We start from the raw sequence: 27,426 nt of genomic DNA on the forward strand, positions 1-27,426 counted from the left end.
TGTATGAGAGAATAATAAAATATTTTCTACAGTGTATAAATAATGAATCATTTGAGATCTGTTGGTGTAAATACAGTAGAAATGTGAATTTCCGAGTATACGAGTCTTCACAAAGAAATCCCATGGGGGAGAAATGCTGTGAGATCAATGATTGCTGCTCTTTTGCTCCCAGGAGAGGGTAGGAAGGAGGCAGGAGAGGCAACCGATCCCACAAAGTTATTCCAGTTCATTTCCTCGATAAAGGGCAACGATGAAGGGGGGTATGCTATGTTTCAATAATGGGCATCCAATTAAAGATCACATAAACAAAGGAGTATGTGTGCATGAAATGTAATGTTTGATATGGCTTCAGAAATGTTTTCCTGTCTGGACTCTTAATAGATTCTTTACAGGCTGTGCGCTGACAAAAAATGACATAATGGCTTCTCTAAAGCAAGATGTCTTTGCATAGCAGCACAAAGGCCACAGAACATTTTGTCCCAGTAAGGCAAAATTAAAACGATTGCCAACAGACAGAGCAGCAATTATATGTTGTTTGCACGAACAACCATCGGAGATACTACAAACAAAATCACCACCCGGGATCGAGACTTCTGTGGCAAAATCCAATTTCAAGCACAGTTTACTACCAAAAAAGATTTCAACTCTTAATTTCAGACAGTTTTGGATGCTTCATGCTTTTTTAATTAGTTTTTAAACTAAAGTAGAGCTCTTTCATTTCTCTGCATCATTTACTGCACTACATTGCATAGGAAATCTAAGTAAACCTGCTTGTACTGACAAAACTCGACATCTGTAAATCACTGGAGCACAGGAGTGTAAAAGAGAGAGTCAACATACTCAGTCTCAGGTGAGCAGATGAAAAACCCACAGTGCAGTTTTTGCTTTTTTGCAATAAATTCGAGGGGAAGCATATTTTAAAGCCAGCAGGCAAAATCTATTTATGGTAATGCAATGCATTAGCAACATTTTATCACAAGGATGAGCTGTGACAGAATCCAGGAAATATGAAATGAAGCTCAACAGCCCACCACACAGATATGTTATACCCATCGTGTGTGTGTGTGGAGGGGAATTTTTCATGAGCAGAACTGCAAGCACAAGCCTGGCGCAGTGCACCAAAATCTAGAAATCTGGAAAGAGGTTGCAGGAGAAGGCTTGGTGTTAGCAAGCAAAATCTGACGCTAAAATATTTATCAAGATCACACTTAGGGTGTTTTTAAAGGAGGGTGTGCTCTGACACGGTGCAACAGATGTGAAATGGAGCCCAACAGCCCACTGAACAGACACGGCAAACTGTCATGGTCCAATTGGAAGAGCCAGATGAGCTGTCAAACCGGTTGTGTGGGTGTTTGTGTGTGTGTGCCATTCCTTTTTTCTGATTAGCAAGCTCTTACAGCTGGAGGTGACAGAGAGAGAGCAAATGGTATAAATGATGGAAAAAAGGGAAGTGTGTTTGAGTTTCAGGCTGTTTTTTTGCTCGTATGAAGCCAAATTACATTACTAAATATTTAAGTTGGACATTGAAGTTCTGTTATGTACAAAGAGCACGGTAGCTAACACTGAGGGCACAATTTGCAAAAGAGGTACAAAATTATTTACTGGGATAATCTCAAGTGGGAGGCTGCTATAGACCAAACTGGATCAGGACAAGTATTCAACTAAAACAACTATTTAAGGCCTGTTCAGGCATTTTTTGGTAGTTGGACTGAGGTGTATCCACTTGTATCCAAAATGCTTCTACATTGTTCTTACAATTTATTTGCATTTCCATTTTATTTCACAACCGAATGAGAAATTTCTCTGCTTACCGATGGTGGTGATAACAGTCCCAGCAAAGAAAAAGGAGGAACTCATGTCCCAGAGGCTCGTCTGATTGGATGAATTTCCTGAAGGGTTCACACCTTCTCGAATTGCTATAACCACTTGCTGCAGAAGAAAGAAAAAAAAACAGCCTTAGCATGAAATAAATGATACAGTTAGTATGTGCCGCTATTTTCCATGCCAAAGTTTACATGTCACAAGAAAAAGATGTCGAATGACCTGCGCACAAGTTCATTGTATTTACACGGCGAGATGATGTTTTGAAAAATCGCTTTTCCATTTTTTTTCTATACATCAAAATGAAGCTTATGTGTAAGTTCAAAAAGAATGTAATCGTCTGCCTTCTTTCCTGGACGTTCGGCTACTAGTCTGTTCTTTACATCACTACCAGTTCCTACGCTGTCTGAGTCAGTACTGACATCATTAGAGTCCTATCATCTTCTTGCCTGCCTCCTTTGAGCCAATCTGCCTCCATTCTGTGTTGTTAAATCTGAGCACTCCGTCATTCTCCCTTTCAGAGTCTCATTCGTGCAGCCCACCTCCTCCCCATCTCCTCCCCATCTCCACCACACCCAACAGAGCTCTATCCACCAAGCCTCAATCTTCATCTTCACCACCATCTAGGGATCCTGTCCTAAATCAATGCTGGGATTCTGCTCTGCCATGAAGGGTCATCAGAGTTTAATCGACAAATACATTATTTAATTTCACTCTCTCAATAAATCATGTTCAGTTCTTCTAAATGATCTCTCCTTATTGAAATGCTCATGTAACATGTAGACTTGTTTCTTTTCTCACCTATTTGCATAGAGTCCGCTTAGTCTACTTAACACTGGGCATTTGATTACAGTGAGTTCACCCTGCTGGCAAACTGCATATTGGATAAATATAGCCAGACGCAGACAGCTGTGGCATTATCGCCTTTCTTTATGATAGATTATGCCTTGGAAAGTTAATGCATTAAAATGTCTGATGTGTTCCAGAAGGAGGGAAAATTTTAATTCAGGGAGATTGCACAATTCAGCTACTGTGATAGATGTCCACCTAAGACACCATAATACGGCCTAATGAGTGACTGGTCTCCTGATGGCTATTCATAGCTTGGCATCAATAATACTTTTAAGTGGTATGTTAAAAAAAAATCTAAAGTGCCAAAAGTGCCAAAAATGTTATTTCTTTCAGTGGCAACTTCAAAAGCAAATCAATCTGCATATATTACTTTCATAATAAAATGACTTTACTGCAGTAAAATGTTTACAGCCTGGTACAAAAATAGTTTTGCCCTCTTTTGATAGTTTCGCCACTTCACAACAACTCTAGACAGGAAGCTGTAGTCACGTCTGCTAGGGCCTTACCTCCATGCTGCTAGATCCAACCATTTGTAGTGTCTGTGCCTTTGGGAGCATTTAATTGCAATAATCTGACAAATGATATAGTTTGCTGCATAGCATGTGTTTCTTCTTTAGTTTTGTTGAGTGAAATTTCAGTATTTTATAAGTCTGTTACTAAGCACTAATTAGGATTCAGCAGTTAGCTATGTATGCAGCTTGCAAACTGAAGGGAATATCGGACTCCAGATATCGGACTCCAAATTTCCACAGTTTAGGACCAGTGTGTGATGTCACATCCAGTTTTATAACAGTTTATGAACACAGCTTGTTAAAATTTGTTCATCTTCTTTGTCTATTTTTAGCCATAAAATGATCTTTTCCTAAACCTAACTAATAAATCTATTTGTATAAACGTGTGTAATTCACAGACACACACCAGCTAAGAGTTTGATTTCTTCTTTTATCCTGCTGATTTATGTAATTAATAATATACATGCTAAGTGCATTAAACTGTACGTCTCCTGTCTTTATCAGTTTAATTTCAACCATGCTAAAATTGGACTGAAATATTTTTTCACGATGAAACATGAAAACAGGACACCACTGCACACAACCACCAAACAGGTGGTCCTCTGATAACATCAAACAGAAAACAGGCAACCGGGTTTGAGAAGAAAAAATGTCAGCACTCACAAACGTGAAAGTAGCATAAATACCATACTGAAATAGTTTTTAGCATGAAACATGAAAACGGGACACTGCTGCCTAAAACCACCAAATGGGTGGTCCTCTGATTCCATCAAACAGAAAACAGGCAATGAGGCTTTAGAAAAAAATCAGCACACAAACAAGGTGGAAATGGTCATTTCTAAAGGCAGCATTAAAACTGGAACTGGAATTCCAAACAGAATGCAACAAGCCTAATAATTCCAAATCAAATCACACAACTTCAGAGCTCCAGCTTATGCAATACGTCTTATCCATAATCAACTTTGGGGGTCATCATTTTGCCCCTTCCCAGGCTCCTCAAGGCAAAATGACAGCTGACAGCTCTTGACTCCACCTCTATAGTTCTGTCTTTATATGTCTATAAATCTTTCTGCTCGACTCAGCCATCATATCACTCTGTGATCAAACAAGACCTGATGTACACTTCAAGGGACAGAAGCAGAACATAAAAAGTAAAAAAATTACACTTTAAAAAAAAAAATTGTCTTCTTGTCTGTGATCTTCCTGCTCTTCCTGCTACCTGTTTCTACCTGTTTTTCTTTTCTTTTTTGGGGGAAGTTGACTAGTTCAACTGACCTACCTGACCTCTATTGATCTCTAATCACTAGTGTATTACCTGCACACATACTACAGTATGCAGGTAAAGCTGTAAAGCTGCGAGTTGCCCAGGTAACCACTGGTCGCTAGGGAAAAATGGATATGTGAATAAAACGTTTGATTTCATTGTTATGAATATTTAGTCTACTAATTTTTTCCTCCTCATGGACTGCACAAAAAGTTACCCAAGGACACACTCTGAGAACTCTGATTTTAGATCTAAGGTGTAATAAGAGAAAAAAAGGGCGCATACAGCACCATGGAAACTGTCACAGATTCATCATGACGCACTCATTTGGATTACTGATGTTTCAGATCCATGGACAGAGATTCCAGCTTGAGTAAACCTGAGCCAAATAAAACATCGATGAGTATGGCAGACTCAACTAATATAATTAATCAAACAAACCCCCCGGGCTCTCTCTGCTACTAGGAGATGGAGAGGAAGGATCGTATTGGCTGTTTGGTATCAAGGATTACAGCATCAAGATAAAACGAGAAAGATAAAAGATCAAGACTAGTGAACTGTCAGTTCCTCTGAATGCTGGATTAACTTGATCCCACCAGGTTAAAAAAAAGAAAAAAGAAGAGAGACTCAGGCCAACAGGGGAACAGTTTAATTTACTGCAGTAAGAAAAAAGGTTTTTTGGCCCCAGTGGCAACTAAAGAGACTCGCTGGAATTATTACTGAGGCAAAATGAAAGAGAAACACTTTGAAACGACAGGGGAGCAGATACTCTACTACAGATCTGATGCTATTAACTTGCAGAGGAATACTTCGCTGGACTAAGCTTTAACTCCCCTGTGATTATGCGTTCTGTTCAGTTTGAGGCCAAGAAAAAAGATCTAAAAAGGATCTAATTCTTGTGTGGTTTTTCTTTTAATAAATGTAAGAATTGGACCGGAAAGAGTTAGAATTTTTTAATTATGTCCATCAATTGGATTTAATATGAATAGACCTCTCAGGTTTAGAGTTACATTGCTATAATATAGTAAGTGTACAAGACACCGTATGTTGCTTATCAGTCACTAGTACAAGCTCAAATGACGACAATTAGGAAAAGCACGAAAGCATAGAATTAATTGATTTACAGTTTTCTCCACTCAAGCTATTTAGCTGCTATAATAGAGTTGGTAGAGTCCACTGGAGGACAATACAGCTGTATTATGAGACTTAATACATGCACCAAGATTAGCTTTTATTATGTTTTTGTCTAAACCTCATAATTCCCAAATAAACCAAAGGAGGAGGAGGTCAAAGTTAATTCCACTACATTCACACTGGCTTTAAAAACATAATTTAGCAAATCATAAGATCAGAAAGCCCTGGCTCAGTCAGCCCCCTTTTGTGTCCCTGCCAAGTGAGCTTACTAATTCACCGCTTTAGCACTCAGCTATATGCAAACTAATAAAAGATAAGAAAGGATGACAGGAAGACCGCAGTGGACGTCTCAAAGCTAAGGCAAATAGCCCGGAGAGAAAGAGTTGTCGGAGCTTTTTGACATCACTCACTTTTTTTAATTACTCCCTTTGAGAGCACATCTCTCCTCAATCCTCTGTTGAGTAGTGTTTGATCAGCAGGAACCTGCAAAGGTGTGTGCGTGCGTGTGTGTGTGTTTGTGCCTGTGTGTTTGTATACATCATTAAGTAAAAGTGTGTGTGTGTGAGGGAGGGGGAAGCTGCCTATCAATAAATGATCAGAAGAGTAATAGTTGCTTGAAAGGCTGGTGAACTCACTGCAGCTACTCTGCCCACCTCTGCCCATCCAGGGTTTGGCTGGACTCTAGTCTCGTGAAAACACAATAAAAGATTTATATCAACACTGCTATCTGCCTTACAATTAGCCTCAAAATACCAAACATTAAAGTGATTCTAAATGCTTCCCAGAGACAACTCGCCCTGGATTTTTAGGTTAAGTTCTTGAGCAAGTAATTAGTTCCAATTTGCTCCAGAAGTCCAGGACTCAGATGCATCTAAAGACAGAGGACAGTCTGCAGAAAAAGGGACACGCAGGACAGGAGACATACTCGTATAGCAAAAAACATCCTCATCCTGTTTATCAGTTTTACAGGTGACAGTCTGTCAAAAGAACTCCTACTTTGTTACAGACTGATCCAATCTCAGTCCATATTGTCAAAAAAAGTTGCTTTTTGTCATGTAAGTTGTTACGTGGGTTCCTACTTTTAGATGATGATGATGCAGAATCGACTGCTGCTACTGCTGGCTTTCCTTATGTTTACCTGCTGATATGCTTTGAAGTATGTCTTAACTGTAAATAAGCTTCACTGTATAGTCGTAGCCCTATTGTTGGACGTCAGGTAACAGGTAGTGGGACTGAAAGAGGGAGCTGGGAGGATGATTTCCATCGTCGAGAGCCTCAGGTTTCACTCTAACAATGTGAAAGATGGATGATCTCGGGTCTGAAAGCACCACCATCACCATTAAACATTAACTCGGCAATTTAAAGATAAATAACTGCCATCTGTTACAACTGTGGCCACGACACATTATTCAGTACATCCAATAATAAATCCTGTCAGCGTGAAATCAGTTTTAATTATGTTAGAGCATACATGTACTATAAACAGCGTACACCAATGCTTTTATTACTTTAATGCCACAAAAGGTAAATCCACATTAAGAAGACTTTGAAGCCCTTTAAAGTATTAACCAATAAAACCCAGAGTGAAATAAAAAGTAATCTTGTTATATTGTGAAAGTTTTCTCCTGTTCTCATGTTATGAATGAGAAGACCTGCTTGTTAAATCAAGAGGTTTTTTTTCAGTGTGAGGTGAAATCCATATCAGAGCGTGCACCAATGATTCAAGCTCTGCTGTTCTATAATTTAGTACCTAAAAACAAACTTTAAAACAGCTTTTGGTTTGCAGGTTATAGTATATGATGGGCTTTTCACTTGAAGTGTTTGCTTAGATTTTTTATTATTTTAAAAATGTTTGCTCCACTCACAATGAAATGATCCTTGCCATTAAACTGTATGTTTATGCCAGTAGCTTAATTTGACTTGTGACACGATGATTTGGTTAAAGCAAACAAACAAAAAAATAAATAAAAGGAATACTTTGAAAAAAAAAAATCATAGATGGGAAATTCTATAATAAACTTGCTTTATGTTCTCTTTAGACCTTCATTACTTTGCTGCCTCATTGCTTGTTTGCATTTGGTCATTGTTGCAATGATTTACTGCAATGATTTGCAATTGATGTTACTACATAACGTTGGCCTTGCACATTTTGATAGTTGAAGGTGTTTTTCTTGGCTCCAAGTGGCAGACTCTTAATGAGAAATTGCAGCTAGCGGCCAAATTTAGAAAAGGTAGAAAATCATTCTTCCCTTGAGATTTAAGACCTTTCAGCTTTGGCACATTAGAAAAGTAATCATCATCCACAAGTGCAATGCTCCAACAAGATTCCCCAAGAGGAAATGCTTTTAATCAACCCTGACAAGTTTGCTGGCGAGATAAACTAATCCACAGAGAAACAGTGATGACTTCACGAGTTAAACGGCTGCACCGTCAATATATCTATTTATAGCGCATTTTTATTTCTAGTCACTGATGTGCAGCTACAAGTTGACGGATTGGTTTCATTTAGTGAGATTTACTAGTTCAACTTGAGGCTTCATGGCTTGATTTGTAGTTACATCTTTGACTTTCTTTTCAGCAAACATTGAATACCCAAAGGGCAAACGTAACACAAACCTGAGCACCCAGATGGGTAATTTGGCAGTATTGTGCTTTATTTTGCAGCCATTCATAGTTTATATCGTTTTCTGTATATTTTATTTTGCAGAGTAGTTCAAAATGGTTAAATTTACATCAGCACTAGCTTTCAAGATTTGGGATGATGAAACCGTAGATGGCCTGTTGAGCCCTTTGTTCTGCCCATGCTAATTTGTAATAGCTTTAATAGAAATGTCAAAATTAGCATCAGCCTCCAGCAATGATGGATTCCATGTCATTTAGTTTACAGCTCAAAAACATTTAAACGTGCCTCTTCTAAGGTACTCCCACACTGGTCTCAGCCTCAAGTAGTAATTTTCTGGTGCTTGGCATATGGTGAGCTCAAGAAAATAAAAAGTACCCTGCATGGTTCGATTCTGTTTCTTCAAATGAAACTGCAGATAAAAAGTAAGTGTAGATATACTGTGATATGGAATTCCCCAGAATGAAACTTTGTTTTAAAGTTCCATTTAGAAAAACACATGCATTTCATGATTTGTTACCCTGTATCAATTGTCTAAGGCTTCTAAAACCCTCACAAATCACTGTTGAAAAATGCATTTCATGGATAAGAACAGGTAGAAAAAAATCTAAATTGCTTATCTTTAAAGAATGGTATTATTTAGCTTTAAAACAGAGACATTATGACAGAGACACGTGGCAGCCAGAGAGTCCTGCATTGGAACAAAGATGGTGGTAGAGTTATATCTTCAGTGGGGGGGAAAAAGCGTTTTAAAACCATATTTTTGTTCAAACTTTAGAAAAGGGTTTCTTCTAAAGACCTCTGACCTTGAATTCAAGGTCAGTGAGATTCAAACTCTTCTGAGAATTTTAGCTGTAACTATGGTATAAATGTCAAAATCCTACGTCGCCTTGTTCTTTAGTTATCACATATACAAACTTGGGTGTTGACACCCCCTGCTCGCTCCCCCGGCAGGGTGACGACAATACCCCATCAGACTTACAGCTGTGGGGTAAAAACTATTTAGGGTTATTATACTTTTCTGCAAGGCATAGTGTTAGAGGCAGGGTAAGGTTTCAGGGTTGCTTAAACAACATTAAGCTGCCAGGTACAAACTGCACAGTGCTCTCCCTGAGTTTTAAAAATCTGCAGACAAATTTTGTGTTTTGCTACACATTAAGACCCGCACAACAAAACAAATTAGGATTATTAATATGACACTGAAGCTTCCACCTACCCGGACCAGCTCTTCCAGCTCTGAGGAGTTTACACATGCATGCGCAACCAAGAAGTCCAATTTTTGAGTAAGAATGGCCAGTTTCTGGGAGCTCTCGTGAGGCTGTTCAAGTGCTCTGAACACTGTTGCCCCGATGATGAGGTACAACACCACCAGGAAAAAGATAGCTGATACGGTCTTCCACCTCATGACCGTAGTCCGAGTGTCGCACTCGTCCTCTGGGGTGTTCAGCACCACTGGTTTGGTTGAAAACGACAGGCGAGGCTTGGAGTTGTGGGCGGCAGCCTTTGGGTCAAGAAGGTCAGGTGCAGCCACTGCAAGGACACAAATGATTTACGTGGATCAGTGTCTTTACATGTTTCCTCATTTGTCCCATCATTCACCTTTCCTATGATTAGACTTGGTTGCCAGTAGATTCATCAGTCAATGAATCTCTCACTGTACCTGTGCTATTTTTAGCACAGACATAAACAGGAAACAATATGCGCCATATGAGATTTACATAATATAATATAATAGGGTTGCGACTATTTCTCATGGTTACTTTCCAGACAGTTCAGTACCATAATATGTTTTATTCATTCAAACTAAACAGGGCTAAATGTAATAATAAACCTTTAACAAATATGTCAAACAAAAAAGGAGCTCTCACTGAAGAAGATTGGACCAAAGGAGCTGTGATATTTCTGCCTAAAAAGATGGTTTAATTAACAAATTAATTGCCAGTTATTGATTCTGTCATTTAACTAACTGTTTAAATTACTGTTTGCTTCTTCATCACATAAAGGAAAAAGTTTGTGAGATAATTAGAAACCTTACCAACCATTAAACTCATAAAAATGTTCCAGGACTGGCTGTCCCTTATAACTGCTTTTATTCTCTGTCTTTAAAATGTAAATGAGTACAAGTGATTTTCAGTTTCATATTTTTAAATACTTGACACTTCAAAACATAGTTTTTTAAATGGTTTACAGGTATTTCTGACTCATAAATTTAATTCAAAGAGCTGCTTTCAACTTCAAACTCAACCACAACCCAAACTCTACGTTTAAACTGCCTATTTATATACAGTGGATCAAATATATATCCTAAAAGGCATAAAATCTTTAACTTTTTTTGAACTTGAAACTGATATATACTACACAGCACTGAGCGGCAGTTACCATTTCTTTGTGACCTCTCTGAGAAACTTGTGTCAGGCAGGCTAGATAGTCTCAAGAACACTTTGTAATTGTGTAATGGGTCGATGAGGCATTTCAACACCTTCTCTTCCAGTCACGAAGTGGTTTATAACCCATCCCAGGATGGTATTATCCTTCCCCCAACATTACTCTAAATTCCTCAAGCACAGGGAGGAGTTCATTTCCTTAAGGAAATGGAAAGTTTCTGACCAACTACCAGGAATCCTCTCTGGTCCAGAAGACCGGCAAGCATGGAGCAGATGTGGAAAAAGGTTCTTTCACATGTGTATTTAAGAAAATCTGGTCTAATGTGTTAAAGAAAAGAGCAGGGTTGGATTGTAATGTTTTATCTCTCAGTGTATACAGTTTGGTCCTTAAGTTTTGGACAGTTAAACATGTTTTTTCCTCTGCACACACAAACAAAGGATTTAAAATAAAACAGTGTGTGACTGAAGTCCAGGCTCAGCTTTGTTTCAGGGCTTTTACACATTTTTTGTTTTGGAATCAGACGTTATTATACACGATTTCCATTTCTAGAGACTCAAAATTAATTGACAATTGACTGACAGGCGGTTTCATGAGCAGATCAGGGCTGTTAATTTGTTGTTTCATGACAAATTAGGCCAATAAAAGCTCTGGTAGCCTTAGCTTCAACTCTGAATATGAGGCCCAAATAGATGTCAGTGCAAGTGAGGACATCATTAGACTGAAAAAACAAAGGAACAGTTGAATCAACAATTTGGTTAATTCTTAAAAAGAATGAATGCATTGGCTGGGTGAGCCAAAAATGGTGTGAACTGCAGAAGTAACCAAGTCAAGAACACTCGAGGAGATAGCTGATCACTATTAAAGCTTACAATGAAGAGACATCATGATTGGAAATAGAACAAGTTTACAACAAGGTTCAAATTACTGGTTACACTGAAGAAAGAGAAAGATTAGACTTTACCAGAGAAGCTGCACAGTTCTGAAAAACAATCTTAAATTGACTGATTGATTAACATCTACCACAATGATGGGAAGAGACAAGCATGGAAAGCTTACCACAGCTATTAAACATGGTGGAGGCAGTGTTGTGGCATGGGCAGTGGAACTGGGTCATTAGTGTTTATTGATGATGTGACTGCTGATAGAAATAGCAGGATGAATTTTGAGGATGAAATCAGCTTTTCAGTTATTAAATACAAAACTGAATGGAGAAAGATCCACAATCAAGCAGCTAAAGGTGACTCTAGGAAAGGCCAAGCAGAGCATCTCAAATATCTATATCTAGTGAATAATAAGAATCAGAATCAGCTTTGTACACATACAAGGCATTGGGCTCAGTTTTTTTCTTTGGTCTCATTGTAAGTAACAGACAATACTGACTACATGACATCAGCATGACACAGACACCATGAGACAGACAATAACAACAATTAAAGCATATTTAAGATGCAATGATGCAAAGATGTAATAAATTGTAGAATAAATAAGGGATGCATAATTAGTTACTATATGCACAGTGTAAATACATGAGGACTGACCATATATATATATATATGTATATATATATATATATATATATATATATATATATATATATATACACACACAACAGAAGAAAAACAGTGTATACAGCATTTTTTTTTTTGTATTATGTATTGAATCACTGGAATCACCTAAGATGACCTTTGTGCAGACAATTTCTGGATTTAGTGGCATACAGCTAAGAGTTTGTGTTTTTTGGCTACTAAAAAAAAGAAAAAGATATTTCAGAAATGTTAATATGAGATATTATAGAGAGACCTGCTGTTGCAGTATTTTAATGCCACCACCTTCTTAAAATGTCAGTAACCTGGCAGAAAAGCTGATCATTAAACCTTAAAAAGTGAAGCCCAGTATGAATGGCAGTTTTTGTTAAATGCTGTTATATAATAATAATATTTTATACATACATATATATATATATATATATATATATATATATATATATATATATATATATGTATGGTGTATTAATTGGTTTGTCTAATTACACTTTTTATGTTTTTCTTAAGAAACAGCGCCACCTCACCCCCAGCTATCTGCATGAGGTTGGACACTTTTTACTCACACTGTCTTCACACTGAAGGAAAAAATACACAATGCATCAGCTCGAATTTTACAATCGGCTTCATTATCTGTTGATCCTCTTCCGAATTATGTCTAATAAATATTCATGTAAGACTGATATAAAACTCCCAAATATCACTTCAATCGATCTGTCAGTCAATCAATCTGTGCATGCAAAACATGTGAAGAAGAATGAAGAAGACTGAAGAAAGAAGAATGCAACCCTTTACCCTCCACGAGTTAAATACTATATCTTAATTTTTTTTATTTTATTTTTTGAATGCATGTATGTATGTATGCATGCATGCATGCATGCATGTATTTATTCATTTTGGCTGCTATCCCACGGTATAAATGTGCAAATGGACGCTGAATGGACGCTCATTAAAAATGTTAAACTCTTTGTCACAAACCCGTTTCCTAAACAGCTTGCTACAGTAGATCCAATTACATAACCACCCCGAGAGGTCATACTGGACATAATTTTATAGTAAACAACTCATAGAGAGGATCACTCGCTAAAAACAATCCAGTGAAAACAAAAATGATTGTTTTAGGTTTTGTGGTTATGTTATTTGCACATACACGCAACTGCGGTAAGCACTTTTATTATATCAGTCCATTTTAAATGGGTGTACCTAATTAAAAATGTCGCTTTCTTGTCTATAATTAAGTAAAAGTGTTATCAAGTTCAAAACAATAAAATATATAGTTCAAATATCCCTGTTATTAACCTCCAATCAGTGAACCGATTAGCTATTGAACGGTAGCTTCCTCCCTTAACATCTTCTCTAAAGTGCAAACTTGATAACAGGTTATAAGTCAGAATAAAAGCCGCTAATCATCATCCTTCTGCTAGGCTTAGATTTCCAACTTGTCTGCGTACTTACTTCTCTACCATCTCTTCTCTCTTCGTCTCCTCATGGAAGGATCTTTTTGCTCTCCAATAAAGCGCGAACACTGTTCCCTCTACTGGACTCGGGTTTTGCCTCCGGTGCTCCCGACAAGAGACATGTCCGCTCTTCACATGGCTTCAGCAAACTGCGCTTCACTTCAGCGTCACTGGAGAAAACGCATCCAGGACATCGCGTTCCTAGCAAAAGCAACGCTGAGACGGAGCGTAAAAGGAAGACGGAGAACAGACCGCCTCCGCGAAATCCAGCCAGGTGTTTGCAGGCATTTCGTGCTTTTACGGAGGGAAGGTTTGGGCTGTCAGGGTCAGGAGACGCGATTCATCAGTGTGACACTACCGGATGCTCTGTGGCGCATTCTGGCTGCGCTCTCAGTGACCGTGTGCGCTCTTGTTGAGAGAGAGAGAGCGGGAGAGAGAGAGAAAGAGAGAAACTTCCTCCCAAAGGGAGATGTGGATTCCTTAAAACCCCCACCCTATAAAAAAAACCCTCTATATGCTCATATATTATAAAGGATCACCACTTTTCTTCCTTCCAGCATCATCCAAATGTACAATTCAGCTTCAGAACCAGAAAGCAGACCTGTCTGACAACCACGTCTTGGTAGATGGTGAGCTGCTGTGTGACAAGGGTGAAGAGAATATAGAATACTACAGAATACCCACCTTAAAAATCATGAATTTTAACAAAATAGGACAGTTTTAATACCATTTTGGTGGTAAAATAAATAAATAAATAGCACTTTCTTCTTACTGGACTAAACTGGCAACATCCCAGTCAACGAGCCATATCTCACCTCCAGGAAAAAGCCAGCTTATCAGTAAGCAGAAGCAGACCCCAGGTTGCAGCTCCACGCTTTGAAGCGTGGCTTTAATTAAATTAATTTGAATTTGTGAGACTGTCTGTAAGGTTTATGTCCCCTGTGTTGCTTGTTATCTTTACCTTGGCATGCAGACGTGACCTCCACATGAAAACCAAGGCTGACAAAGATTCTCAGTAATTTGATGGTCAGTTGCTGATCAGCTCCTTTACGTGTCCTTGTGTGTGTGTTTGTGTATGTGCAGATGAGACCACAGTATTGATCACCTGCATGATCAGCTGCTGCTAATTGAATTGGGGGACTTCTGTTTTTCTTTCGTGCTTTGACACTGATGTACTGCTGGCATTAGATTGATTCATTAATCAGGAAAGCGTCTTTGAAAGGAAAACGTGATCCCTTTAACAGATGTTTGATTTTCTCCTGTTTTACAAAACAGCTCTAATGCTTTTGTTTTGTGATGCAAAAAACACAATAAAACCAAAAGAACCAAGAAAAAGAAATTGGCAAAATTTTATATTTTTAATGTTTTTAATGTTTATTTCATTTCCTAACCAATGCATAATCATAGTACAAATTACACAAGTCATAAATATATGATTGATATCTACTTTTTTTTTCTATTTTGTGCATTTTTTGATGTTTTGTTGGGACAGTAGTTGAGGTTAAAGAGGACAAATTTCTCATTTAAAGAAGGGAAAATGCTAAATGAAAAGAACTGTAAACATGTAGTCTGTAACCACGCTTTAAAAATGCTTTAGATTGCTTTCACCGCATGTCCTGTCATAGATTTTCAACCATTTGCTCCATCCTTTCCTTTTCCATTATATTCTTTTTCTGGCCATCTGTTCATTTCTCCTTCTCTAAATTACTTTAATTCACTCAAGCATCCAATCTGCACTCACATGCTCAGAGAATCGGGGAGGGGCTTTTTTTAGGTCCTCTTGGACACGACTTCTAGGGAAGTCGTGGTTTCATTGTTTATGATGGATGCTGGTCACACTGTCAGGATCCAAGCAGTCTGCGATTAATCATTTCAGGGCATTAATCACAGAGGTACTGTACATGTGTGACACTTTCATTAATTTCTTCAATCATTCAACAGGAGAAAAACCCATTCCTGGATAAAATATGAGAGACTTACATTGTGGCTTTTGTGTCTCACATGCAGTCATATCAGCAATGTGCACTGAAAGGCTCAAGGGATTGCATTTACTCATCAAATATTAACTCCAGTTTACCCAAAGAGAATTGTCATTGATTGTCTGAACCATAATAAATGAGAGACTATGAGTCAGTACAAATTATTTCTTAGTTGTCAACATGCTGTTGTGAGCTGGTATCAGTCAGAGGCTGAAGTTTTTTGGTTCGGCGCGTGTCCTCAGCCAAGTCAGACATCAGTTCAACAAGCAGCAGAGCAGAATTTATTTGCACTCAAGTGGAATACATGCATATAATATAATGCTCGCTCTGCTGCTATAACACCCGCTGCAAAGTCTTTGAGCAGTTAATGCTGTAATGTTCTGTCAACAGAAACTACAAAACCACTGTAGGCTATGAATGGCTGTAAATCTTTCTGACTTTGCTTTAAAGCTGTTTTACCCTCAGCTGTAGTCATCTTTTTTGTTGCTCTTAGTGTAAAAGCGCCAAGGCTTTTTGACCATCTCACCACTGCTTAGTGTATAAAGCTGCTGAAACATAACATTTGTTTCTTCATGGTTTTGCCATTCTGATTATTTGCAAACCTGAAGAAATTTAAAGGTTACGTCCAAGTTAAATGAATGAGATAAGAGACCGTATCTAGTGATGTGCTTTAGCTTTATGTGACGTTTATACACTTTATTAGGTACACCATTCAACTTATCATTAATACAAATGAGCCAATCACATGGCAACAGCTTAGTTCATTTAGGCCTTTAGACTTAGTCAAGTTCAAACTCAGCATCAGAATGGAGAAGAAAGGTGATTTAAGTGACTTGAACGTGGGATGGTTGTTGATGCCAGATGAGTTTGTTTGAGTATTTCAGGATCTGCTGGGATTTTCCCACACAACAATCTCTAGGGTTTATAGAGGACAGCCCAGAAATGAGAAAATATCCAGTGAGCATCAGTTTTCTGTGCCTTGTTGATGCCAGGGGTCAGAGGAGAATGGGCAGACTGCTTCAAACTGATAGAAAAGCAACAGTTACTAGAAAAATCTCTCATTATAGCCACGGCAGAAGAACATTTCTGAAAGCAAAATATGTCCCACCTTGAAGCAGATGGACTCCAGAAGCAGAAAACCATGAGTGACACTCCTGTTAGGTAAGAAAAGGAAACTGTTTCTACAACTCACACAGGATCATCAAAAATGAGTAACAGAAGATTGAAAAAATATCGCCTGGTCCAATAAATGTTGATTTCTGTCGTGACATTCTGATGATGCTCAGAATTTGGCATAAACAACATGAAAGCAGAGATCCATTCTGCCTTGCAGCAACAGCTCAGGATGGATGGAGGTGCGGGGGATAGTTTCGTATCAATATGTACAGTAGCAAAATCTCTGAGGAATGTTTTCAGCACCTTGTTGAATTACAGAATCCAAAAGGGGGACCAGCCTGGTACAAGAAAGGTGCACTTAATAAAATGTCTGTGAATGTTTACAACTAGTGTTGCTGAAGTTTTAAACTTTGCCGTAATGTTATTTAGTCAGGAGGATCATTTGGGAATTTGAAGTGGAGCTGTTTAGATATTTCTGGACACGAAGAGGGGTTTTTTTTCCCCATCTCATTATGAGTCTCCTCATGAAATATGAGCACACGGTTCCTAATTCATCTTAATTTGCTGACTGTTTCGCTCAAGCTGGACAGCACCTGTAACTGGAACATATGGCTTTTGTTACAGACAGCAATCAGGACAGTAATCCTATTATGGGTGACATTGTTGCACTAATGGGCCATATTACCACAGTAATTTCTCCTAATGGTGCAGCGAAATGATGCTGTTGTAGTAAGCCACTTTAGAGTTCACCCATGACCCGTTACAAAAGGTTCTTACGTAATAGTTGCTTACATAAAATTTCTGTTGATTAAAATTTAATCACAAAGGTTTAAAGATTTACATTTCAAATGTATTTTTTGCACATTGTATTTCTATTACCTTTATTATAATGAACATGATAGCATGTTTTGCATCTGGTAATTTGAGTGTACTGTGCATCATCATTATGGGGTGTATTATTGAGGGCATATTTTTCATATTGGGTAGAGATGCAAAAAGTGTAGAATATATCCTGTATCTTAGGAACAGATGGTTGAGGATCTGTTTCTAAATGCTTCAACTCTCGCTGTTATTCCCACATGCTTAGAGATGCAAGGACATGCAGAAATATTGCCTTGGTCAAAAATGTGACTGCAGTACTGTTAAAAAAAGCTCTGGAAACAGATAATAAGCAACATCAGCAAACAGAAATGCTTAAACTTTCATGTGATTAAATCTTTATAATATAGTCTTCACTGCAAACTTGCATTGTAAAAGCTCAGAGGGTTTAGTGCTGAACAAATGAATTGCATCTCTGCCCCCAATCCTGCTGAATGCACACCTGAATCTTTTCTAATGAGCTTGCATTTTCCTCATCCTAAAGAGAGCTATCAGCAGTTTTTAGGAGCACAAGCCTTTTAAATTAAAAAACAAGAAAGATCAGATTTAGATCGATCTTCAATGTTCTGATCTTCATTATTTTACAAAATATATACGACAATGTTAGTGACCACAGAAAGTGTCACTTTGTATTAATAAAATACTGATGTTTCTGTTAGGTAGGTGTAATGAAAGCCCAACACAGATAACAAGTTCTGAAAGTAAAGTGAATCTCCTGAAAAAAATCATAAAAAAATAATTACTATGGAGACACAACACAAATTTTAAAAAGTCTGTTTGAAACAACTTATAAATAGGAGAATTATACATCTTGCATGGGACAATGCTTTAACAGCCTTGCTCTCTGGGATTCAGTGAAGTCCAGTTAACTGCAGCCTTTTTGCACAGTGTTTTTGTATCAGTTACTCTCACTGTGTTCAGGGCAGAGCCAATAATGCATAGTTTGACACACGGTTAGCATTCGTGTGGAAACGATCTTTATAACTGATGTTGCTCTCAAGCGTCTGTCTAATTAACCCTGTGCTGCATGTTCATTGTCAGGTCGAGTTGTTCTAGTCACTGGTTCTTGATGGATAATTAAGCACAAAAGGAGAAAGGCTGTGTTATCCGTCGACTGGAGTCTTTCATCTCCTGCTCAGTCAGCTGAGCCCTGCAAAAATCAATCACCATGAACAACTGAGCGAAATGAACTTGTCCAAAAGCGCCTGCTCACACAAAACACCTGCAGGCGCACACAGATGCATATGCATAATACGTCCATATTAGGAGAAATACTTATTTGACCCCCTCCTGAATGTGTATGTTTATTCACTTACAAAGAAATAAAGTCTCTAATGTTCATTGTGGTTTAATTTTAATGCAGAGAGACAGAATATCAACCAAAAATCAAGAATCATCAATCGATTAATCAATTACAGAGACTCCTGTTAAAAGGGAGTTTTTCCTTCCCACTGTCACCAAAGTCCTTCCTCAGAGGGGGTTGTTTAATTGTTTGGTTTTCTCTGTATTATTGTAGGGTCTTTATCTTATACATAGTATATAAAGCACCTTGAGGCAACTGTTGTTGTGATTTGGCATTATATAAATCACATTGAATTAAACTTAATTGAAGTAAGTTAAATTTATCATGTCCACAGTATCACTTTGTCCTATTCCAACATCTCCACCACTGTGAGTAAAATAAAAGAGTTGTCAAAGGACATTCAGGACAAGACTGTAGAGCTGCACAGTGCTGGCATGGGCTACAAGATCATCAGCATGAACCTTTGTAATAAGGTAACCATCAATCGGCCTTGGTCTGGAGCTCCATGAAAATCATGGGGTAATGATTATCATGAGAAAGATGGTGGATATTCCCAAAAATACATGGGAGAAGCTTGTTACACAGGGGACCATAGTCACAAAGAACATCATTTATAACACACAATGCTGTAATGCATTGAAATCTTACAGTGCCTTGACCTGCTCAAGGAGGCACACATACAGGCCCATCGCAAGTTTGTTAGTGAACATCTAAGTGATTTAAAGAAAGCTTGGGAGAAAGTGCTGTGGTCAGATGAAACCATATTTGGCAGTTCTTTGGCATCAACTCGACCCACCATGTTTGGAGGAAGAAAAAAATCTGTACAGCATTACCACGGTCAAGCACAGAGGTGGAAACATTATGCTTTGTGGATGTTTTTCTGCTAAGGGTGGAGGACAACTTCACCTGATTGAGTGGCAAATGGAAGGGGTCATGTACTGCAAAATCTTGGGTGAGAACTTCCTTCCCCCAGCCAGAACCAGAAATGTCTCATTGCTGTGCTTGTCAGCAAGGGTTTCTCCACCAAGTACTAAGTCATGCTTTGTTTGGGAATCAATACTTATTTCACTCAGTGACATGCAAATCAATTTATGACTTATGCAATGTGCTTTTTCTGGAGTTTTAGTTAACATTCTGTCTCTATCTATAAAATTAAACTACCATAAAAACTAGAGACTGTTCATTTCTTTGAAAGTGGCCAAATTTACAAATTCAGCAGGAGATCAAATAATAGTATAATAATAACTGTAGGAGCTGAGTTGGTTGTTGTAATCAGTTTGTATTGCCAAACAATTTCTTGACTGCCTTTAATAAATGTTTGCAGTTAAGAGCAGCATTTCTATGTAATAAAATGTTAATTAAATGAATAAGGTAAGTTAAATAAACATAGTTTCCCCTGCAGTTCAAATAAATGAGGGTTGCTCTACTTCCCGATAACCTTCTGACAAACATTTCTGCAGAAAAAATAATGTCTAGGCCTGAACTGCTGAAATGGCTTGTTTTAAGAAACTGTTGGATTTGGATCAATGCTGATGTTCAATCACAGTATTTCTCAAAGGTCACTGTTAGAATGACTAAGTCTAAAATAATGTCTCAGGCTGCTGGTAAGCAAAAAGCAAATCTATCATCTTTTTGTACGTTTGAAGAGAATGTTTTGAAGATGCAAGAGTAACACAATCTGGTCATTACTGCTGTTGAAAAATCTAAGTCAGCTCTCCCACACAGGACAAACTACCCGACCATCAATGCTACAGACCTCACTTATATTCAATATGGTCTCTGGGATTGGTTTTTGAATTAGAAATCTTTAGTTAATATATTTGTATATTAGATTTTTTTTTCTATTGTTCTAGTACATTTTTAATCCCTGTTTTCCTTGTAAGTCTAACACTGGGGTTGACTTTTTGTAATATTGTTGAGTCTCTGGTTTTGGTTCTTGTCTATTATTTTTATTCTTACTATCACTATTATTAATAGTAGTAGTAGTTGTAGCAGTAAAAGTCGCTTGGTGTTTCTGTTTGTGTGTTCTTCTTTATTGTTTTGTTTACTTCTTGGTTCCTTTGGGTTTTCTTTTCTCATACATCTTGAGAAGTATTAGTAATCAGGCCTATACCATTCATCTTCGTTTTTTTATGCCCTCTACCATTTTTTTTGTGTCTGTTGTCTCCTTATTGTAATGATTGTGTACACCTGTCTCATTACCCCAGCTCTGTCTAATGATTCTATTCTTGATATTCTTCTATGTCAAATGCAATGCCATCCAACTAGGGAGTTCTGCAGGACACGATGCGGACTCGGGATGATAAGTTCAGTGCAGTTATTTACAGTGGCTGTTCAACAGCAATGCAAAGGCAAGCAATAGTAGTCAGAGGATTTCTTGGCTCCACCTCAGGCAAACCCACAGAGTTGCTTCCTGCAGGAAAATATACTCTCTCGCTGTCTCTCAGTAAGTCGCGTCAGAAGGAGAAGCAGGAATCCTGTGCAGATGAGAAAAAAACCCAGGTAAGACAGAAACGGGAGCAAAATACCACAAAGCATCTAGTAAGAAGAGCCAACAACACTGACTGTTTCCAGCTTAACGATCCAGCATTGGCTGAAGGGCTTCCTTCTCCTTAAGTAGTAGCAACAGCTGATCACAGGATTGTCAACAGGTGAGTTAATTATCACAGGTGTGCTGTAGCGGGAAGCAAAGAAGGAGGCACAGCTGTAACAGAAGGTGTGATTAGCACGAACACAGAAAGACAGAGGGGAGGAGAGGAGGACTGGAGGATCATGAAACATGCAGACTGCCGCTGTGCTCTGTATTGTTTGACCCCCTTTGAAAGGGCAAAACAACAAAGACAACCTGCTTGTGTCAAAATTTCCACAACGCTCATGAACTCATATTTTATTCACAAATGTTTAAACTAAGACCTTTAAATATTTCATTAAAAAAAATATTTTGTGATGGAAAAGTTATGGATGTCAGATTATCCCTCCATGCGTTAGATTTTTGACCCTCTCATATCCTTTCCACTTCCTGTTATCTTATACTTCAGCCCCCCATCAGTGTCAGTGTGACCTTTCTCATACTGCTTTGTCACACCTGTACACCTCAGCAAGGGAGAGTTAATTCAGATTAATGTGGTGGCAGACAAGGGCACCGCTGACTAAGCTTGAATCTGTGATCATGAACGCTGCATATAGAATCAGCAGGTGTGACAATACCTGCCTTGTTATAACTTCTTCCATATACAAAGCCAACTACTCCTTTTTTCATTAATAATAGGACATCTAATTCTTTTAACTCTGAAAATCTTGGATTTGACACTTTATTCATCATGCCTTATAATGCCCATCACATTACTCATAAAGCTCATGCTTAATTTACTACTGGCTTGAACGCATTTATGCCCCAACCTGCAATAACTCTGTTTAATCAAACTCAGTAAATATGAAAATTGTTCATAATAAGTTGAGACTTTGCTTAGCTTAGTTTTACTTAGTTATCCTGCTAAAATCAGCCATCAGAAGATGGGTACACTGTGGTCAGCAACAATATTCAGGTAGTCTATGGTGTTTAAACAATGCTCAGGTGGGACAAAGGGAACTGAAGTGTGCCAAGAAAATATTATCCACACCATTACACCACCACCAGTCTGAACCGATGATAGAAGGAAGGATGGAATGTATGTTTTCATGATATTTGCACCAAATTCTGACCCTACCGTTATAGCAGATGTCCCATCGTCCCATCAAGTTACAGTTACCCTCACATCAGCTTGAAGCAGTCTTGCCATTCTCCCCCAACCTCTGGCACCAACAAGGCATTTTCACTCAGAGAACTACCCTCACTGGAGATTTTCTCTTTTTTGGCCCATTCTCTGTAGATGGATGTGTGGGGAAAATCTCAGTAGATCAGCAGTTACTGAAATACTCAAATCAGCCTGTCGTGCATCAACTACCATGTTATGTTCAAAGTCACTTAAATCCCTGCTCTTCTCCATTCTGATGCTCTGTTTGGTGTCTTTACTGAGATGGTGTGTAATAATAATAAAAAGCTGGAAAAGCCATATTATATTTAATGAGGTGCAGATGGTAGTTATTAGGCTGTATCTCTGTCAGCAGCTGCTCCTTTTTGGACAAAAAGTGGACCCAGTTGCAGACACTGGAGTCAGGCTGGGTACACTAACACAACAGATATTTAAATGAACTTACGGGTACCAGAAATCCCATGTGAAACTGGCAGGATAGGATCAAGAAGCACTGATACAAAAAAACACTGAATGGGCTACAAAGAACACTGGGAATATGCATATATGATACAACAAAGACAGAGAGGCGAGATATGCAAATGAAAGAAAATGAAGCATTGGTGATGTTGGGGGGCAAAGGCAGGAATTGAAAACCACAATTAGATAGACAGGAAAGCCAACATCCATTGTGAAATAGGAAATAACCAAAAATAAACTCATAGATATCATAAAGAACTCATAAATAAATGATTGAAACAAACGAGAAACACAAAAGGGCATAAGAAAACCAACAAGGACAATGACAGGTGCTCACAGAGAGCTGCAGGTGGTGGGGCTGAAGTTGCGTAAGCTATTGAACGCTGCTTGTTCAGAATGGGATGTGCCAAACATACATAACAACTGCACATCACAGAATTTGATTTCCTTTTTCCCAGAGAAATATCACAAAGGGTACCTTCACAATATTACTCATAGATAATAGACAGCGTAGGTGTGTCCTCGACTTAACTGTGACTCTGCTCTTGTCAGCCTTTTCTTCCTTCTGCAGGATCCGAGATTATTATGGGATTGGTGGAGCATCCTGTCACGAAAAAAGGGGGAACTTCTCCTCGGGGAGAGAAGACCTATTTGACGGGGAGGTTTTCAAGCACTTAGATGCACGACTTTAGTCTCCATTACATCTTCCTACGTTTGTTTTCTAAGGTGTATTCTAACCTTTATCAGATCGACTACTCGCCCAACACTAACCCTTACCCAAAATATTAAAACATGCGTTCACTTTACAATGTAATGACTCACATTGTGGTGATACCTTTTATTCTCAATAAAACTTTAGGTCCCCACAACATTGAGTAATACCTGTGTCTCACACACGCAGCAGCAGCAGGACAAATAACACAGAGGTGAAGAGCTTTTTAAATAACAGTCTGTGTGGTGAAATTAGGAGCACTATTACAAACCTGACAGAGTGATATCTTTCTCTGGTGGTTTGGATTTCACTGTTGGCATTTGATTGATTCATTAATTAAGTGGGCGTCTTTGGAGAAGTGACGGTTTTAGTAATTGTCTCTAGATTCTATTGCTCCTCCTCCCCCTCTCTGCCCACTTTCTTTCTGTATCTATATGTGGTTAAATACATGTGCACGAACACGTGTGCGCATGGGGGAATCTGCCCCTTCCTTGTTCCTTGTGCACTTCCCTCTGTCTTCACAGGAGAGTGACACGCAGCAGTCAGACAAAGATGGACCGATCAATAAACGTCTGAGAGCTGAAGTGGGGAATCCATACAAGTGAACTGAGCTCTCATATTTAACTCCCACTGTGTCCTTCCCTGCAAACACGACTACTGAGCAACAGCATCACCAAACCACAAAAGATCCCCTGATTCCTACTTCTAACAAACGGGATGCTTTTGTAGATACTAATAGAGAAATTCTGCTGAAAAAAAAAGCAATCTTCACGGTTATGTTTGAATTTGTGTGAGTGTGTGCGTCTGCTGAAGCACTGGGGTTTGCACCTTGTATAATAAGCTGTTGCCCAAGGATATGATTATGTGGTGTGGCTTTGATAAGAAAAAAAAAAACAAACCCACAGGAGTCCTCCCTCGCTTCCTATCACATTGACTTTGTGGTTACCCATTTTCCCTTTTGGAGACTTCAACTCGCCGCAGCCCAACAGCTCATTATCAGTTGGATAACATTCATCTCAGTGACACATACTATACTTGGAAGGCAGCTTTTTGTGTGCATGTGAATTCATTTGCGCCATCTGAAGCCTTTCGAGCCTGCGATTAGGCCTTTATTCTTTTGTTTAAAACTATAAGTACAAAACGAGAGTTGCGTAACGGTTTGTGTGAGGAAAAAAAAAGATAAAACTTTATGCTGAAATATTCACTTTGGCTTTTTATCTGGTGCTTTCAGTGCCTCTCCTTTAAAAATGAGCAGCGAGTGCTTTACATTCTCAACTTGTGCTGCAGCAAAGACATTTTTATTGCTGCTCTCTTCAAACACTCGCTGCGCTGCACGCCAGTCGATGAGTAGTGGGGGTGTTAGATCACATGCTCCCTGCCATGTAAGACAACACAGATATTGCTTACTTTGTCACTCACGCACACACACACAGCAAATTCAAAAAAAGGGGAAGTGACTCTGATATATTTGTAGTTCGCGTCCAGGTGCTTCTGCTATCTTGTCATGCTCGCCAGAAAGCAGGTGGCACCTGAGTGGAAATGAAACTGTCAGAAAATAGATATCGGCCAGCTAGATGTTAATACAAGGTGTCCTGTTTACCTGCAACACTCGGTATGTGACACTAATCAAGCCACAGAGGCACCTCCTATCTTGCTGCATCACATCAGCTTGCTGCTCATAATAGAAATAAAGTCTGATGCATACTTTTTTTTCTTTATTATGATCATCAGCAGCAGTTTCAGGAAATTAGATTTATTTTTCCATCACAGCTTGCTATGAAAGCAAAGTGGAAACCATGTTATTGACACGAACGCTGACCAAAAGCAGTTCACAAATAGACAGTTATTAGCAGGTTGATGTTTTAAAGTATTGCTTGCAATATTTTCTGTTTCTAGCTCTACATTTACTTAAACATCACTGAAATAACGAGGCAAGATGCTAAAGGCCAAAGCCTTTCAAGACAAATCCTGATGTTGGCACAGAAATATCTCTGTCTGTGTGTTTCTCCACAAAGCTCATTGTTCTTTTATGTTCTTGAAATTAAATGCAGTCCGTTCTTCTCCTGTGGGGCTCCCTGCACACATCATCTCACATTAATTTTTCTTGTGTCACTGAATGCCAAATGGTATAGTGCAGAGAGTCTGTTGGTTTCTACAGTAAAAATGATCAATCAAAAAATAAATCTGCTGCTAAACCTTCATAAATAATTCAGCTTTTCACCCATTTAGTCCTGTGGGCATGTTTGGTGTAAAATACTGTGCACATATGAGGCTCTGCTTTGGCAGCAAAACTGTTAAAAAAAACAAAACAAAAAAAACTATGATTCTGAATTTGGCAAGAAATCTGAACTCTTGCTCAAAAAAGTGATGCTGAAGTTTTACAACATGTTCTTTCGCCCTCATTTTAAGTTATGTAACAGTGAACAGAGAATATTCTTGACTTCTAGTATATGATTCCCTCATATGCGTTCCTAGTTGATGCGCAATTTAGAGGAGACGGGAAGTGGACCTTGACTCACTGACCTGTATTTGCATCTTCACTGCCTGTGTACCAGCATCACGTTAAAAGGATCACAATAACTGCAGCTTGTGTTGCTGGGCAACTAACCGTCGTCCAAATTGCAGACATACATACCAAGAATAGCAAATTGTGGTGGAAGAACTCTCCACAAAGCATCTGTTGTACACTTTTCAGAAGGTATTTCCTCACTTTGACACATGGAAGTCGAAGAAGAATGGCATGGCGCTGATGTTTTTTTTAAAAAAAATCAAGCTTTCAGTTGAACTGCCATAACACGAAAGGTTTCATATTGAAAAGGTTGCTTAGAAAAGGCAACATTTTTATTCAGTAAATGGAAATGAATTAACTTGTTAGTAATGATCATCTGTTCAGAGCATCAAAGTGCTCCAGACATAATATGTCTTTCATATTTGTACTAAAGTATCTTTCTCTTCCAGCAACTTTCTCTAACTTCTGCAGTTCAGAGAACAATATAAAAATAACTGCACAAGCACCGTTTGCCACAGTAGACAGCTTGCTTACACAATCCCTTCACGCTATTGAGGGCTATTCATTCTTTTCAAGTGTGCATGGAGCTGTCAAGGAGCTACTAACTAGATCCAGCAGCAGGTTTTTCACAGCCAGATGAACCCGGTACCTCAAATGCCGTTTGCTGAGGTGTTGGAGAAGAACTTTTCCACCCGTGAGACCCGAATGCTGGAACTAATGACGCCGTCTCTCCAGTTGCCAAGAAGATATTTTCCAGTGAAGAGGTTTGAACTACAATTTCAAACACTTCTTTTCAGAGACACTGATGGCTTCACAAGTTGCATTAGCTGAACCAGGGCACAATGTTGAGGCTGAACAACAATGAGGTGCAATACTGCAAAGGAGCAACAAGGCTCCTGGCTCTCTGGTTTATTATGATATTATTTTAATTTTCATTCACTTGCTGTCGGCTATCCAGAGTCCCCGATAGGCAACAGCAAAATTGATCATAAAAGCTACTTAAATGGCAATCGTTTGCAATATTTTTGTGCATAATATCCCATTAGTGCTGTATTGGATATGCAATAAGATAGGATATTATGCTGTTAAAATTAGGTAGCTTTTTAAATTACATTCAAGATTTGCCTCAAC

The 27,426-nt window shown here is 38.6% G+C and overlaps 2 protein-coding genes across 2 annotated transcripts in view; one reads left to right on the forward strand and one right to left on the reverse strand.

The window, feature by feature from the left end:
- LOC100708445 (potassium channel subfamily K member 2) overlaps positions 1-14,002 on the reverse strand; it is a 31,567-nt gene extending 17,565 nt beyond the window's left edge. Inside the window, exons 1-3 of the mRNA XM_005454732.4 lie at positions 13,585-14,002; positions 9,420-9,733; positions 1,812-1,929 (exon numbers count right to left, since the gene is read on the reverse strand). Coding sequence (XP_005454789.1) covers positions 1,812-1,929; positions 9,420-9,733; position 13,585 — 433 coding nt within the window. The 5' untranslated portion in view covers positions 13,586-14,002. The remainder of the gene's footprint in view (positions 1-1,811; positions 1,930-9,419; positions 9,734-13,584) is intronic.
- A 12,868-nt stretch (positions 14,003-26,870) lies between these two features.
- The window catches only part of si:ch211-203k16.3 (angiopoietin-related protein 1), a 29,893-nt gene continuing 29,337 nt past the window's right edge, over positions 26,871-27,426 (forward strand). The window contains exon 1 of the mRNA XM_025898877.1: positions 26,871-27,059. The gene's annotated coding sequence lies outside the window, so the exon portion shown is untranslated. The remainder of the gene's footprint in view (positions 27,060-27,426) is intronic.

This window comes from Oreochromis niloticus, linkage group LG15 (assembly GCF_001858045.2).
Source record: "Oreochromis niloticus isolate F11D_XX linkage group LG15, O_niloticus_UMD_NMBU, whole genome shotgun sequence".
In the NCBI taxonomy this organism is placed as follows: Eukaryota; Metazoa; Chordata; class Actinopteri; order Cichliformes; family Cichlidae; genus Oreochromis; species Oreochromis niloticus.